The 17,931-nt window shown below is 43.9% G+C and overlaps 1 protein-coding gene across 1 annotated transcript; it reads right to left on the bottom strand.

Annotated features, from left to right (window-relative positions):
• Window positions 1-796: 796 nt before the first annotated feature.
• Window positions 797-12,212, bottom strand: LOC119660068 (collagen alpha-1(XXVII) chain A-like). Its single transcript, XM_038068446.1, has 4 exons — window positions 12,107-12,212; window positions 10,635-12,044; window positions 1,877-1,915; window positions 797-1,821 (listed from the first exon to the last, which is right to left on the bottom strand). The coding sequence occupies exons 1-4, from the start codon at window positions 12,135-12,137 to the stop codon at window positions 797-799; spliced, it is 2,505 nt and encodes an 834-aa protein (XP_037924374.1). The 5' UTR covers window positions 12,138-12,212.
• Between the last annotated feature and the right edge of the window lie 5,719 nt (window positions 12,213-17,931).

Below are 17,931 nucleotides of genomic sequence, written 5' to 3'. Positions count from 1 at the left end.
CTTCGGGTTTACGACCTCTGGGCTCTTCCCCTTTTTCAAAGTTGGATCCGTAATTGAAGATCTACCCGAAACTTTCTCCGGTGCAGGTTTCTTCGGCGAAGAGGCCTGTTTCTTCTTGGCCGCTTGTTGCACACTAAGGGATTCACTTATTCAATCCCTACTCCGTTTGTCCGTGTTTTTATCTACCTTATGTTGGGGAGGCGTCGCCTGCATCTCTCGCGTGACTTTGCCACATAACGCTTGGATGTTTTTCTCCTGCACCGTCCTAATATAGGACAACTTAATGGCAGGTAACAGAGCGTTGATATTTTGGTGGATATTCCACCTCTCCTTAATGAACTCACCAACTTCGTTGATGCGCTGTTGTAGTTTGCTGCCTACCACGATCGTCTTTTACAGCATCGATAATTATGTCTGCCCGGAGACTTTCCAAATTCCGTTCCGAATCCCGCTACGAATCTCGACTACCTAGGGGTAATGTTGCCCTCAGTGGTGATCTCCCAAGTTTTGAGCTTTTACGAAAAGGATCCGGTGTAAATTTCATTTCCACTCCACTAAGATGTTTTCGAAAAGCATCAACAGAATCGGGTAGACTTGAGAGAGGTGAAAAGCTTACTTCGTCACTATGTATTGCCCAGTATTTAAAATCCAATCCTATGATTTTGCAAAAAACTAGAACTACTTTAAATTTACGCAGGCCCTCATGGAACACATTGAAATATAGAAAATAAATTCATACAAATAAATATAATACGAAATTTATTACACTTGATATTTACTGAGGAAAAGTTACTCATTAAAACCATTTTGGAATTTTAACTCGTCGTCGATGAGCTCTGCTACCGAATGGTCTATATAGGTGGAATCTATCGGGAATATCAAAATAACGATCGTCGAAGTAATGATATGGTGGATCAGGAAGGTAGTCATATGGAAAATAGTGTCTCCTTTTACTTGATTGTGGGGCAGGAATAACCTCCTCGTCGCTATCAGGCTCTTCAGGTTCTTCTGGCTCTTCAGGTTCCTCAGGCTCTTCAGGTTCTTCTGGTTCTGGTTTCTCCGGTTCTTCAGGTTCTTCTGGTTCTGGTTTCTCCGGTTCTTCAGGTTCCTCTGGTTCTGGCTTCTCCGGTTCTTCAGGTTCTTCGGGCTCTGTTTTTTCTGGCTCTTCTGGTTCCGGTTTCTCTGGCTCTTCTGGTTCTTCAGGCTCCGGTTTTTCAGGTTCTTCAGGTTCAGGCTCCTCTGGTTCTTCTGGTTCAGGTTTCTCTGTCGGTTCAGGCTTCTCTGGTTCCTCCGGTTTCGTCGGAGCTGGGATATAAATATGAACTTTCTCACCACGTGGACCACGTTCTCCTTTCATTCCAGGTGGTCCTTGTAGGCCAGGGGGCCCTGGATTTCCTGGCGATCCAACCGGCCCATCTAGGCCAGGTTCACCTGTAAATCCTTGCTCGCCAGGGGGACCAGGTAGCCCATCTCGTCCTCTGTGTCCCATTGGGCCTACAGGGCCAGGGTGGCCAGCGATTCCTCTTTTCCCAGGTCTACCTGGTAATCCATCTTTACCTGGTGGACCTCGAACTCCCGGTTCTCCTCGCTGCCCTGGCTCGCCTTGTACCCCATGTTGCCCTCTTAGTCCAGGTATACCCGGCTCACCGGTAGGACCAATTCTGCCAGGTGGACCTGGTGGACCAGGTGGACCCGGTGGCCCTGGAGAACAAGTACAACCACCACCTCTAACAAAGAAGCTTCTTTCCTTTGGTGAGTTATCCAATTCGCTAGAAATTGGTATATCCCTTGTCCATGCAGCATAACTGAGGGCAAATGTAGCTAAAAAAGTGGGAAGAGTCAATAGTTTATTAATTTTTCGACAAAATATTCTTACAAATTAAAATCACTGCTGAAATGGATCGCATCTCGTCAGCTTCTGTTTGAAAATTTCATTAAATTCGAATTTATATAATGGATCGTCTGGCAAAATATCTCCACAATCAAGCCATTTCGTTCTATTATTTTACCTCAGGCCAGTTTCGAATTTTGCATGAATAACATAAATACACAATAATCTACAATAATGCACAATAATCTACAGTAATAAAAGAATAATGCGATTAATGGGCGAAGAATACGCTACGAATGTAGTGAACCCTCCGAATGTCGCTGTCAGAACATCAAAATCAGCTTTCACAAATTAGGACAATGGAGTATTAAAATTGTTTCATAAGAACTGATAATTTTTACAATAGCAATAATCGATTCTGCCTAATTATTAATAGCACTCATTTTATTGGTATTTTTGAGTCTGCGAGGAATTGCAGGAATGCGTTCATGGAAAAAAATCAGTTGACATAATTCGAGTTACTGTCTTAAGTCTTTTGATTTGCAACAAAAATCTTTCAGTTGCTTGGAGAAAAGGGACTGGCAAGTTAGATAACCCATGTATGTTTCAATATGTTTTGTGTCCACACTTGCAAGCACAATTGTGTCGGAGCCTATCTGAACAGGCAGGAGACGTGTTACAAGATTAGATGCAGCTAACGTTTTTGTATGATATTTCACACTGCGGGCTTGGGGCAGTTTCCAGTTTCAGAGCAGAATTGGAAGAAGCTAGGACGCGGTCAACATGATTCCCATCCTACAAATGAATATGCACCGGAGTGCAACTGCTCACGAGTTGATAGTGCAGTTCGCTGTGGAGACCAAAGCTGATTTAGTACTCTTCAATGAGCAGTACCAAAACAAAGACCCAGTTTTATGGCACCCTGACATATCAGGTACCGCTGCCATCTCCCTCCTTAAGGTTCTTACCCAAGGACGAGGGGACGGCTTTGTTTCAGTGTTCAGGGATAATGTTTTTTAGTATCTATCTTACGCCGAATGAGACGATGACGGACTTCGACGAAGGCTTGTTGCTTTGGAGGACACTCACTTAGGCAAAGATGCAGGAATCCTGATCGGGTGTGGCTTCAATGCCAGGTCACTTGAATGGGCCTTGCTTCACACAGACTTCAGAGGGAAACGGATTCTAGAAATGGCGGCGAACAGGACTGGTAGTTCTAAACATCGGTTCCACCCCAACGTTCCGGCGCCCGGGCTGCAAGGGAAGCATTCCAGACATAACCTTCGCGTCGGAATCAGTGGTGTCGCTGGTGGATAGGTGACAAGTTCTGGAAGACTTCTAGACAAGCGAGCATTAATACATTGCCTTTGAAGTGGTGGACACAAACTCCCCGTGTGCCCTACCCCGGCGCTCTGCCTGTGCATGAAACGTTGCGAAATTGTACACCAGAAGGTTTGTCGAAACTCTTGGAACACGTGGGGCGCTGGAGGATACTCCTGGGAGTGGCGACGATGCAACCGATACTGTCGTAAATGCAGTTATGAACCTGATAATGACCGCCTGCGGAGCCTCCATGCCCAGGAGGGCAACGAGATGTGGCAAGCCTTCTATGTATTGGTGAACGATGGAAATCACAGAGCTCCGGAAGGAGTATCACAGGCTCTGCCGCTTAACAAAACGTTCAAGCGACCGGAAGGAAGCATGTACCATAGTGACGGAGTATAAATCATCATGAGAAGACTGCGCAGCGCAATAAACAAGAGCAAAGCCCGCTGCTGGCAGGATCTGATCAACGAAGTGAATGGGCACCTGTGGGGACTCGGTTACAAACTGGTAACCCGAAAGATCGGGGCTGTGCGGAAACTCTGTTTCAAAGATGAGCTTTTTTGAGCAAATCAAAGCAGCAGTGAACAAGGCTGCAATTGGAGTTTCGACGTTATGTAGGCTAATGGCAAACATTGGGGATCCTACGTCTAACAGGCGACGTTTCCTGATGAGTTCAACGCAGTTTATTCTGCTTTACGGTGCAGAGGTATGGGCTGACGTTCTTGGCATGGAGGTATATCGTAAAAGTTTCGCGCAAGTACAGAGACGGGGAGCTTTGCGGGTGGCGTCTGCATGCCGCACTGTCTCTGAACAGGCCATGATGGCGATCGCGAGAGTGATCCCCGTTACCCTTCTTGCTAAGGGGCGTCAAACCATATACAATCGCAAGGGAGATCAGCCAAGGGAGGTTGTTGCCCATGAAGAACGGCAACGCACTCTAGACGCGCGGCAGCTCTCTTGGCAAAATGAAACTAAAGGCAGATGGACTGCGCGTCTCATCGGCAACTTAGGTGCGTTGCTGAATAGGAAGCACGGTGAGACTGACTATTTCCTCATCCAATTTTTAAGTGGGCATTGAGGTTTTCAGTCTTACCTGTACAAGATTGGAAAGGCGCGATCTCCGGATTGTGTGTTTTGTAATGGAGTTGTGGACAACGCCTATCGCATACATTTTTCCTTGTAGAAGGTGGGATGGGACTCGTCCGCAGCTCTATTTAAACACAGGGGATCTCCCTCCAGACAACATTGTCGAAGAGATGCTGAAGAGTGCTGACAGGTGGAGCTGTGTTGCTCATTACGTTCGGGTCCTTCTCGTTGCTAAGAAGATAGAGTTTGACCGGTGAAGGAGCCGGATGGCAGGGATTTCCTTGAACTAACAGTTCCTTCTATCCCCTCCCGTTGGTGAAAGGAATTCCTTGATTTTAAGGCTCCACAAGGCCGGAGATTTCGGGGACTAGCCGGAAGTAGTTTGACAAACGGTGCCAGGCTAGCTGTCAGACGATGGGGAGATGTTTAATTGGTAGTCCCCCCTATTGCCTTCTCTAATCTCTACTTTGCCTAGTATTCATCTTGCCAGGCCTTCGTGATTTTATTCTGAAACACCCATAGTACATCCTCAGCTGCAACGGATGAAACCATGGTGCTTCCATTGATTAGGGTTGCCTTTGCTGCTTTGTTCAACATAATTTGACTTTTAGTTGGAAACCACAGTATTTTTATCTTTTCGAAGTAAGAATTCGCTAATGCGTCAATTATTTCCCATACAATGGGATGTCTGATGTCTTGCTTCTCCAAAAGGGTGCTGGTTTTTAGGGAGCATGTGGTTATTGCTATTTTCTTTTTTTTTATCTTTCCTTCACCATTTGCGTGGCCATCTTTGCCCCATTCAGTTCGGCAGAGAGGACCGTCATTGTATTCTGACTCGAGGGTGGTCAGAGACCACCGCACAACTGGGGGCCATAGTCTATGTTGTTGCATCAGTTCCATATAGAGTAAAACCCTTGTTCTTGAGTTCGATTATTTCATTTTGGATTTTAACTACTCAACCGTTTCTGTTCCCATTCCTTCCAGACCAGCAGGTTTCCCACTCTTCTTTCCTCCTCATAGATCTCGAAGTTATTGAAGGCCTGCTGGAAAGTCTTATAAGTTACCGATAGACCATTTTGAAGCCATGAGGTTATCTATGACCAAACTATAGGAGGAGGGAGCCTTATCAGCTTCTTAGAGGCCTTTCTGAACTTAAGGGGGGGGGGGGGTTCACCCGCTAGAGCATGAGTCACATGATGCGGTGAAGACTTAGTTAAACCAAAGCATCTTTTCAACTGATACGTCACAATCGTGGCTATTCTGTTATTCAGGTATTTGAGCATCAAGAGCATAGATGCAGCAGCATTCCCACGCACTGGTCCCACAATGGCCCTAAACAGTTTTATAGCGCTCTCAAAGTTTACTACCCACGAAGCACAGAAATGTCATCTGCAGTACCTGTTTTAGGGGACTGATGTACCAACATTTTACATGGTTTGCCATTATTTCTCCTAAAAGTAATAACGTTAGACTTATCTCTGTTCACTGGGAGTTTCAGAATGTTACATTAATTGACAAAAAGATCAACCTGTTTTTATAGTGGCCTATCCACCTGATCATCTCCTGTCCCCATAGCAAGGACGATAAAGGCATCTGCGTATTGGTAAATGTTAGTTGAGTCATTGAATTTAGAGTCAAATGACGTTGTGTACAGACTGGAAAATACCCGACTTAAAACACTTCCTTGGGGTAGGCCACTGTTTACCGAACACAACCACTCATCCAGCTTCAGCTCCCTGTATTCCAGAAAGCGCAGGGTCCAAGAGTATATGCAAGATGACACGTTTTTCTCTCTCATAGTTTGGGCAAGAAACTGTACCTACCTGTACTCTTTCTCACGCTTTGCTGATGTCAAAAGACACCACTTTCACGACTCTGCATTTACTCTTGGCTACAGATATTTCCAGCAACAGGTCGTGATCGATTTCCCTTTTCTGCATGGTAATGTTCCGCAAGTACGTTTTTTGTTTCTAGGAAGAAGGAAAGTCTTTCCTTGACCATACCGTTGAGATTTTTAGCGAACGTGTTTATTAGGGAGGTAGATCTGTTCAGATCAATATGGTTCTTGGGAATTGGAATAATCTTGTCCTCGAATTTTGTGGTGGTTGGAGGGCCCTCCAAGCCCCATTAAGCGTGCTCAGAAAATGTAATTTGATTTCGTCATTCAGCCAGTTGACATAAAAGTAAAGTATCTGATTCCCTGGAGCGGACTATCCCCTGTGCTTAGCAAGGACTTTGTTGAGATTGTCCATGTTGAAGTCCGCACGGCAATAAGTGGCATTATATGTTATATCTAAGGGTACAGATCTTTTGCAATAGTTACCTTCTATTTCCATGAGGCATTTTAGTTTCTTGTCTTTATCCCATGACGTAAGTTTTCTAGACTTTCCTGAAATTTGTTGAACCTCCTGATCTTTAACCAGAACTGTTTGGTGTCGGTCTGGTTCGACATTTCTACCCATAAGTTACCCCAGAAGTTTCTTTTTGCCCTCCGAATTTCCTCTTTCCACCTATTAGTTGCCTGTTTTGTCCTGTGGAAATTCTCGTAGGAGTTTGTCTGAAAGCTTTCATCGCTTCCATTTTATCCCTTAGAGGGGATCCTAGGCCCTTATTTCACCAGGCATTGTGTCTCATGGTTCTCCTAACTTTGTATGTCGCCAACTTGATCTGCTCTTGGGGCTATAGGTGTAGATTCATTTCCTTAATTTTTTTGTTAGCTATTCTAAGATATCTTTGAGCTTGACATTCAGGCTCTGTATCTAGATAGGTTTTTAATTGCTGTTCGAGTATGGATGTGTTTCCCAGGACGTGGCTACTGCATTTGTTAGTGATATATCCGGTGCTGAAGACTTTCACACTGTGGCGTATGTTATTGTCGAGAACGTGATCTCTTCACTATTCAGTGGTCTGAAATCGTTATTATAAATGCCATTTACAAGGATGGTATTATACTTTCCAAGTCTCCAAATCATCATCATCAAAGCCATAGCTCTGAGTCTCCTATGATAATGACATTCTGTAGGTTGCAGAGAAAGTTCATGAGTCTTCCAATCTCTTTCCTAAAGTCTGCACTGGATATTTGGGGGAATGCGGGAAATAAATCGACGGTACAGTGGGTGGGTTTAAGATTTATTGTTTCTGTAATCAGTATTTCATGTTTAGTGTCATAATTGAGTTTTCATGAGCTTCATAATGGATAAACTTATTTAAAAATAGATAAACTTTACTAATCAGGACAGAGATTAATTTCAAAAGACGATGGATGAGGTTTGCTTCCAAAGTTCGATCTAAAGTGAAACGAAGATGATAATTATTTAGTCATTGGAGCATGCTACTTCCTATCTACTCCATCGAGAATAATCCCTTCAAATTGGATTAAGGAATTTAAATAGGGTTAAATAGACCAAACACGATATCCTTTAGTACCAATAGAGAGCAATTTAGGACGCCTTGTAACGACTCAGCAGGTTTACCGATGGTGAAAAGACTACCCTGAGTGGCCGGAGACGACCTAGAGGGAAGAGCTCTGTGCTAGCCAGTAGCCATTATAGAAAATTGTACACACCTGATCTTGAAAAATACTTAAACAAACGCTAAAATTTCCGTGTACCAAACGAAATAAACATTCGCGAGCTAAACCTGGAAATGAAAATTGATAAAAAAAGAACGGCTCGACCGCGCGCGTGGAACCGTACAACTCCGGACCGGAGAGCTGCGACCGAGAGAGTCGATTAGCGACGAATCACATCCTCGATTATTGTTCATGCTGCCTCATATATTTAGTGAGGGGTGGCCTTTGGGGTTTCTACTTTATCCTGACTTCCGCAGGCCATTACTTTGGAGTATCTCCTTAATTATGAGAATTTCGCGGAGGGTAAGGAGGATGAGAGAAGCAGGGAGCGCTCAAATTAACAAGAGAATTACTTCAAAACAATATTTGTATTCATGCAAGAAAAATTATTACAATGAACAATCATGTACAAAATGTAAGGCGATGACGGCATTACGGTTTCTTACCAGGGCAGAGGCAAATCGTCAGACGCTGCCTCACCTCTGCCCTGGGAGTAGCGTGACCGAAGCGGCTCGCAGATGTTACGTGCTCCTTTTTATAATTCGCAGAAGACAACATGACTACGAATTATATTGAGCGAATTGGCGGAATTGCGCTCAATATAATTCGCGCGAGCCGCTTCGCTCACGCTGCTCCCAAGGCGGAGGTGAGGCAGCATCTGACGATCTGCCTCTGACCTGGTAAGAAACCGTAAAGCCGTCATCGCCTTACATTTTTTTAAGTTTGGGTGCTAAGCGCGAAACGAGAGTCCGTGAACCAAAAAAGAGGGAGTAATTTGCTCCCCATTGGTCCGGTCCGGCATCAAGTTGATGCGGACTTAAGATCCCACAATTCTCAAAAAAATCATGTACATTCATTAGGAAAGGAAAGGCTATTTTTACCTGCATTATGCCTCCTTAATAACACAAGAACATCTGCCAACACTTCATGTGAAAAGATATCGTAACGTATTTTGAGGCCTTGGCACCATTTGCGTGGACCACCATGATTTTTTTCCGATTTTCCGGTTGTATAGTTTCTGAGAGAAAGTGCTTGAAATAAATGATCCTTTTCAGACCTCCACATTCCATCGCGTTAATAATCGAGACCCACCCCAGATGACTATATTCGGTAAAAAAATAACACCACCCTTTTGCATGTATTCGGACTCCGCCTCCCCCCCCCCCATTCCCCTGGCACCCGTCGTTACTCTTTGGATGCAAGGGAATTCAAAGTTCCGATCTTCCTACCAACCCTCATATTAATAGCAGTAAGCGTTTCTGCGGAAATCGGTGTGGCAGATAGACAGGCATTTTATTTTATTGCCCTCGATTCGCAGCTCAGAGGGCTGGACTGGAAGCTACAACCGACGAGCATTTAAAAGCCAAAAACATCATGCATTATATGTTGAGTTTGAAGGCTATATGAATTGAAGCCGAAAAGGTGATAGCAGTCATCCGTAAGAGGTTTAGGCAATAAGAAATCAGCCCGAAGAATGAACGAGAGAGCAACACGAATGTTACACGACTACAGGATAACTTTTGATCCAAAGCCCCGACATAATACCTTATGGGAGTCCCGCAGAGAGAATGGAAGGAGAAGAAGGTGGTTTTGGTTGGTAATAGTCCCACATAACCGTTTGGTTTCCAAAAAAAAAAGCAGACAGGCAGACAATCAACCGATTTTAGTAAGGTTTTCAACACAACTTTAAAAACGATGAGGCCTATGACAGCCTTCAAAATTGTTTTGTTCGTGACCACAATATTCGGATTCTGCAATATAGGTTAAACTCTGCGATATAAAGTTTTTGTCTACTTAGACACATTTTGACTGATTAAAGAGACCCTCAATCAGTATCGGTTGCTCTTTAGTAAACCAGCTCTTTGTATCATCATCATCAACGGCACAACAACCGGTATCCGGTCTAGGCTTGCCTTAATAAGGAACTCCAGACATCCCGGTTTTGCGCCGAGGTCCACCAATTCGATATCTCCAAAAGCTGTCTCGCGTCCTGGCCTACGCCATCGCTCCATCTTAGGCAGGGCCTGCATCGTCTTCTTTGTATAAGAGGCGGTAAATTGGCATCAAACATAGAGTGGAAACTTTGCGTGGAATCGCGTATTCTGACCTAAATGAATGACAGTCAGTAAGAGTCGGCTTTGCTGGTCTGAGGAAGCTAGCTTGACATTGAACCTGCAAACAGCAAATGATTCTTTAATACCTGATTTGCATAGTCGTGACTTCATCAACCCGTTCGCCATACATTATAATGGAAGCGAATAGATATAAGAGTAGTACTGATGCAACAGTGACGCCAGTGAAGAACGATGAAGCCCGTTTATGTAATGAAAGTTTGTTTAAGCATTTCGAAACTACACGACTCCGAAAGTCCCAAATTCGACTCAAACGTATTTGTCAGCAAAGGTCACGAAAGTAGAAAATACCCCCTCTTTGAATTCAACTTCGCCACATCTTCCGTTTGCGGTTTTATGTTGATTTGTTGACCACAGCGTCAAATTTCCTAATCTCCAGGTATGTGGGTGGATGAAGTTGACAAAAAACCATTCCGTATACCCTAACTCGACCAACACAGCGACATACAAGCGCTTAAATTCTGGTGTGCTTCTCGAATTTCGGCTCCTTTTCAGGTTTTCGAGGTGGCTCAGCCCCGTAATTAGCCCCAGTCAATTGGGATGGTCATTTTCGACCATTCGGATCCCATATAGTGATAATAGCATTTCGTGAATTCAAACTTCAAACGATTTCAGAAAAGATTTTATTTTATCACAGCTACCTATAGAAACAATATTCGTCTAAAGTTGTGTTTAGTTACTAAACTTTAATCAAAGTCACTAACTACAATTTCCTCAACATCCTCTACGTCTCTCTCCTCACTACGTGTTGATTTCGAATCTACGACTCTTCCTTCTGGCGTAGTTGGCATGTAAGTTGTCAAATTCATCTCATCTACTTCTGGAAAAACTATGGTTGACTCATGTGTGGCCCTAGCCTCCAATGCTACTTCCGACGTTATTATAGGCTTTTTTACTGGTCCTGTCAAATTACTGTGAGGCTTCGGACGTGATCCTGATTCTTGTGGCGTGGGCAAAAAACTGGAGTATGAGTTTTCGCTTCCAGGTTTAGATATTGAAGGCGGAATGGGTCTTGAAACCCAGCTTGCAGGTTTTGTTGGCCTAGGAGGCTTTGGTTCACGCGTTGGAATTGCAGTTACCTGGTCAGTTGTTTCTGGACTTAATGGCTTATATACTATAGATGCATTATGCAATAAACTGGACAATCCATCAAACTCGTTCTCTGCAGCATTTGGAACTACTTCGGATTCTACAGGCTTTCCAGTCAGTGGATCAATTTCTGTAGCTTCGGGGACATTCAGGTTACATGGTCGACTCTCAGCACATTGTTTATGTGGGCGGTCTGTGGGAAGAATGGGGGCCTCCATTGTTGGTTTGAGGGTCGGAGGAGTTGAAATATACTCAGTATTATCCGTTGGTGGCATTGCAGATGGTTTTTCTTGATTTTTGTTCACCTGTTCTTGATTTGAGTTACTCATTGGCGGAGTTGGACGTGGCATAAATAGATTAAATGGAGGACATGGAAACGGAAATCCAGATGCTCCACCTCCGCAAGATCCTGGTTGAAATGGTCCTGGACCTAATGGTTTCGATTCCATATTATCACCAAAACTAGGCTTCAGGGGATGTTGATGTCCACAATTATTAAACATCGCAGCCATTAGCTGAGAAACTATCATCATAGGCCAAACTGCAGGATACGCAAAAGGCGGTATATTATAAAAATTGAGCAAATATGGATTCATAGCTCCCCACATTTGCCAATTTTGCCCCCAATTCTTCTGGTCATCAGGGTCAAAATTTGGCCCTGAAAATCCAAAACCATTAAATTTGGCTGGTTCACCAGGTGGGCCCGGTGGTCCCATTGGACCTTCTTTGCCTGGTGCACCCGTAGCTCCTGGATAACCTGGATATCCGCGTGCACCAACATGCCCTGGACGTCCTTGCAATCCTGTATAACCTCTTGGTCCCACTGGCCCAGGAGGCCCTTGATCTCCTTGAGGACCTGGAATACCTGCAGGCCCTGGCGGTCCAGGTGGACATTGACAATATTTTGACCCACTTCTCGCGAGTTCTTCTAGGATGAGTCTAACGTTCTCATTTCCTGGTCTGACTTCTTTCGTAACACTTAGGCTGACACAGAACAGCAAATGCAAAACTTGAAATAGAATGAATATCCGTTATAATCAATCTTATATACTTTTATTCCTTCATACTTACTAAAATATATAGAACGGAACACGGCAACCATCTTAAACAATCTGCCTGTCAGTTAGATGAAATCCACTTTATATATGTAGTTAGTTAGGTAGTTTTTTGAATTCATTTTACTCTTGACTAGCATCTTAACTAACGGTTCGACTGATTAGAATTCGATCTGTTCTAACGCCCAATACATAATGAGAATTTTATTTCAAATTAATTTGCTATAAAAGTGTTCCAGGTTTGCCGATCACTCATGATTTGCGCTGAATTATCGCGTCTGAAAGCATCTATTCGAGGTGACTGTGTTACAAGAAAGCTAACAACATAAATAGCAAAATAGAAATGAATTCCCAACTTAATTCTTTGGAAATTTAAATAATAGTGTTGCATTTCGTTGGCTCCACCACAAGAGCGAATTATGCAAATAAGATGGAAAGGTAAAGGTTGTATTTTGCTTTTGGCCAATGAACTTTTTGTTGCGTTGATTGTTGATAAGATAAAGAAACTACAAACTTCTGGCTTCGGGACGACCAAATAGAAGATCATGATTAGTGTCACTGGACCACAAGTACCACGGTTAATTTCGTTTTATTCCATATGACTGAAAACAAGAAATTGCAAGATATCGAATATTTGATTGCAGAGTTTTCGAGCTGATTAGGAAGCTTAATAGGCCACCTATATTTGGATCCATCGTTACAAGTTCTACTCGATATTTGAATTAAGTTTTTAGTATTCATTTGGGTCACCGTGTTCATCTTGGCAGGTTGCTGAAACAACATTTTCATTTATAAATATTAAACCAATACATTTTCAAAAAATACTAGCAAGAACTTTAATTTGACACAATAAATGTTTTTTAATGTAATGGTCGATTCGGCAAAGTCACCAGGGCGAAACCTCAGAAAAAGAAGCAAAAACTTCAAAATATTATCCTGCATTAGCATTCTGGGGTATAGTCTACGGAATTTTTTTCCCTGGTCTGAAATCCTGGACACTTGGTCTTCCAAGGATTTACGGTGTGAGAGTGCCTTATTGGATATGTTCTTCTTCTAATAATTACCGCTTTTGAATATGACGATGAATGGCGGGGGACCAGTCTGATTGATTTTTTTCGAGTCATGATCCTTCCATCTTTTGAAGAAAGGTATCAGTCCAGAAGATGAAACCGAAAGTTGTCAGTGGTCTAATTCACTTCTTACGGAAGGAACTTTTCACTCTTTGTTTGGTGGTACTTTTTTAACGGAGAAGAAGATAAGGAATGTTGAATCTTTTGGGTTTTACGATTATCCGGAACGCTTCCCAAATTACTTAACTACAAAGTGTGAATTCTCAGCGACACTTTACAATGTGGCCTGGAACCCAGAGTATCCAGACCTAATTCAGCGAGCCGAGCATGCTCACTCTGTTAAAACATTCCCATATCAGTTTGGAATTTATTTGGTAGGACCTAATTGCCTTGGTAGCCGCTTGGCTGTCGGTTAGAATAGCAACGTTCTGCCCCTTATAGTTCCTTCTGCGGTTGAAGGATCCACATCTGCCTATGGCGTATATTTTCCCCCTTGTAAGTCATGTTATCCCTTGGCATCGATAATTAGGGCTACCGTTTAGAAAGAAAATCAATTTATCTTCAAATAAGGCAGCTCCCCGTCTCACTGGTACTCCCGGACATCCTGAAGATCGCCCTCCTCCCCTGCATCTATATGTGCAGGTGGAGAGCAGCCAATCCCAGAAGAAGCTCTAGGGAAATTTGTGTATTTCTCTGGCTGTTGTCCTGAGTTCAGTTCCGTCTGCTCAAATTGCCGTCCAATAGATAATCATTGGCCTTACTATTACAGTGTATAGGCGGCCTAGTCTGATTATGCTTCAGTTTTTAGATGTTTAGGGTACTCTCCAAATTTGATCAAGGAAGAATATAATAATAAACATCGCTTTCTACATTTGACACTACACTTTTAATTATTTTGCAATAAACTTAAAATGAACATTTTTTTGACTAAATTAGGAGTTAGGAGTTTGCAACTTCGAATTCAATTGTAAAATTATACATAAAATGAATATAGAAAGTTTTGGTAGTGTTGTGGGGGGATGAGGCGAAGCAACAGCCCGGGGATCATCGTTCCTGCATGTGTGTGTGTGTGTATGGTGGGGGAGAAGCTACAGCTTCTGAGCACTCAGGCCGTGTTGGCTCATTGTACTCGCCTCCCCCGTCTAACGGAATATTCCGGATTCGTTAACGTATCGCAGGATTTCCGTTAGTGGATGTGATGCTACCCGTCGCAATTGGAGAACATCGGCACCAAAGATCTGATGCCTGATGCGTCCATAGGCGGGACATTCACATAAGAAATGCTCCGTGGATTCCGCTTCCTCATTACAGGAAGGACACGTATCATCTTCGGTAATTCCTATTCTGAACATATGCCCAGCTAGTGAATTATGGCCTATCAGAATGCCCACAATACACCTGCAAGTCCTCCTGCTTTTCGACAGGATAAACTTTGCGGTAAGTATGTTGGGTTCTGGCAGGAAAAGTTTGGTGTGTCGAGCAGCATTTAGGCTCTGCCACCTGTCATTATGGGAAACTTTTTCCCAGTTTTTGAAAACAGATTTAGCCAATGCTACTGATACCCCAATTGCTGGCTCCGATCCCTGCATAGGTGAGATTGACCCCTCTTTCGCTAAAGCGTCCGAGATTTCATTTCCCTCTATGCCACACTGACCAGGTACCCAGAGTAGTTCCACCGTATTGAATCTAGACACAGAGTTCAAACGGTTTCTGCATTCCTGAACGATTTTCGAGGTGATCAAAGGACTGCTCAATGCCCTCAGTGCAGCTTGACTGTCACTGCAGATTGCGATGTGCCTGCCCTTCAACCGCTCGTCAATCACCCAGTTTGCCACCCTTAGGATCGCATAAATTTCGGCTTGAAAAACCGTTGCATGTTGTCCCAAAGGAAAAGCCCACTTCTCGTTTTTATTCGAAAGGTAGACTCCGGGTCCAGAACCCTCTTCTGTTTTTGAGCCATCGGTGTAGAAGACTTCCGTATATCCCGCCACGCATTCCTCTGGGTCTTCCCAGTCCTCTCTATGCTTCAGGGTAACTACATATCTTCTACCAAACAGATGTATGGGGACACGAGAATCGGAAGGCATTGTAAGAACTGGATTCAATCCTCCCAGTAATTCTTCCAATGCTCTGTGCCCCCCACATCCGTTGTTTTCCCATAGATTTAATCGAATTAGCCTATGAGCTGCTCTCATTGCAGTGCTTTGAATAAATATATCCAGTGGCTGCAAATTGAGTAGTGCATTCAGAGCTGCGCCGGATGTCGTGCTCATGGCATCAGTGATACCCAGTTTTTTATCTAGAGTGACTCCCAGATATTTCACTTCTTCGGAGAGTTGAACGGTAGTACCCCTCATCTCAGGGAGACAAAGTCCATCCAGTTTTCTCCTTTTTGTGAATAAAACCATTGTGGTTTTATTTGGATTAACTGACAAACCATGTCTAAGGCACCAGCTGTCTATCAAATCAACGGCACGCTGTATATTCCTACACACCGTTCCAAGATCCCGATCAACAGCAAGTACAGCCACGTCATCAGCATAAGCTTGAGCGTGTATTGGCAAGTTTTGCAGTTCGCATAGCAGTGAGTCGACCAGCATACTCCACAGAAGCGGCGAAAGCACACCTCTTTGGGGCCAGCCATTCGTTGCTTCCGTAGTCAGGTAGCGATCGACCCCTACCTCAGCGCACAACAATCTTTGCGTTAGCATAGCATGGATCCACTTAATTAAAGCATCATCAACACCATGCGCTCTGGCGGCATCACAAAGTTTTTGAAAAGGCGCACAGTCAAAAGCCCCTTCAATGTCCACGAACACCCCCATCGCGTACTCACCATTCAAAGTTGCATCCTCTATCTTTGTGACCAAAGAATGAAGAGCAGACTCATAGGTAAGCATGTTGGTTTTCACTAAGTGGGTGTGAGCTAAGTGCGTTTCCACGAATGTGACGCTCCACCAGTCTCTCCAAACCTTTCAGCTAGAATGAAGTCAAGCTGATTTGTCTGAAGTTCTTTGGATTAGAATAGTCATCTTTCCCAGGTTTCGGTATGAAAACTACCTTAACCTGTTGCCAAGAAGAAGGCACGTAGCCCAGAGCAAGACATCCTCGAAAAATATTTCTTAGAGGTCTCTCTAAATGCTCCATACCCTCCTTTAGCATTGCCCAATAGATGCCATCCATGCCAGGTGCTTTGAAATGTTCAAAGGACAGTATGGCAGCTCTCACCTTTTCATGGGTAACAACCGCTTTCGCAGTGTTCCAGTTCCCCTTGCAACACTTACGTGTTGAAGGGGTTGCAAGAACCGTCAACTCTCCCCCTACCACTTCTCTCAGCCGTTCTCCCGGGTGGTGTACTTCCAGGAGGGTCTGTACTGACTCCAGTCTGGAGCTCGTGAAAGTATCCTCGGGTTTTCTAAGAGAATCCAACTTGGCCGACTCATCCTTTTTGAGGACTCTGCACAGCCTTGAAGTCTCCCTTTCGCCTTCCAGTTCCTCACAGTACGCTGTAAAGGAGTCTCGTTTCGAGCACCTCACGAGCCTCTTATATTCACGTTGTGAGTTCCTGAAATTTAACCAGTCTTCGTTCTTGTTACTTTTGCAAGCACGATTTAGAAGTCGCCTGGTTGATTTTCTGAGTTTTGGCAGTTCTCGGTTCCACCAAGGAACCGTTTTACCGCTTTGGCCTCGGGAAATAGGACAGAGTTTTCACTTCATCTTCCAGCACCAAAGGAGTCCTTAGTCGCCTAGGGAACTGTACTTTATTGTCAAGAAGTTCATTGAACTTTGCCCAATCCATTTTCCTAGGGTTCCGTCTTTGTACTGCAGACTGTTCGCCCGCAATAGTCAGATTGAATTCTAGATATCGGTGATCTGACAGTGAGACCTCGTCTAGCACTCGCCAGTGTGTAATCAACTCTAACAATTTTGGGGTACAGATTGTTAGGTCAATTACTTCGCTTCTTCTCGGTCTCACGAACGTAGGGGCGCACCCTACGTTTGCAGTCATAAGACCAGCTGAAGTGATGAAATCAAATAGCTTCTTTCCTCTTGGATTGCATTTGCTACTGCCCCAACAAATATGTTGAGCATTCGCATCGCAACCTATTAAGAGTTCGAGACCACTTGATTCTGCATACGCCACCAGGTCCTTAAGTTCTTGCGTCGGTGGAGGATACAAAGAATCATAGGGTAAATAAGCGGAGGCAACTATGATGTTTTTCCTCTCGCCATTTATTTGGTATTGTATGATGACCGTAGCTAAGTCCTGGGAACAATATTGTCTCAGCATAGTTGCCTCTAACCGTCTTGACATCAGGACGCAAGCTCTCGGTCGTATGGATCTTTCGTCGTAGAAGATCCTAGCCTCCTTTACTGATCCAATGCCACAGATTCTGTTAAATCGAACCCACGGTTCTTGCACCAGAAAGATATAGGGGAAATCCTGTAGCTTTGTCATTCTCGCTGCCAACAGGTAGGAGGGAGCTTTGGCATGCTGCAGGTTGATTTGACCAATCTTTATGTTTTTCGACATAAACTTAGTCTATTGTCTTATGGAAAACTGTTAGAAGCGTGTCCGCGTATGACGGGGTTTTCCCCACACCATACCGCCAGAGACTCGATCCCCTCGTGATTGATTTCTCTGAGAAAAGCCGTACTTGGAAGTACCGCAATTCCGATGTTCTCATCCACGAAAGATCTCATCTCATCCCGCAGAGCATTCGTCTGTTTTCCACTTAGCACCTTAGTTGGTTTGCGGTGTCCGGGTTGC

Source organism: Hermetia illucens, chromosome 6 (genome assembly GCF_905115235.1).
Source record: "Hermetia illucens chromosome 6, iHerIll2.2.curated.20191125, whole genome shotgun sequence".
NCBI classification, from domain to species: domain Eukaryota; kingdom Metazoa; phylum Arthropoda; class Insecta; order Diptera; family Stratiomyidae; genus Hermetia; species Hermetia illucens.
This window is presented reverse-complemented; position numbering and strand designations above follow the sequence as displayed.

Excerpts from the sequence above, each read along its gene's own strand:
- LOC119660068 (XM_038068446.1), bottom strand. The coding sequence starts at position 12,137 with ATGGTTGCCGTGTTCCGTTCTATATATTTTA. Across the intron at positions 1,916-10,634 it reads TGTAGTTAGTGACTTTGATT|CTGACGAGATGCGATCCATT; the intron begins AAAGTTTAGTAA and ends TTCAAACAGAAG. Across the intron at positions 1,822-1,876 it reads TTCAGCAGTGATTTTAATTT|CTACATTTGCCCTCAGTTAT; the intron begins GTAAGAATATTT and ends CCACTTTTTTAG.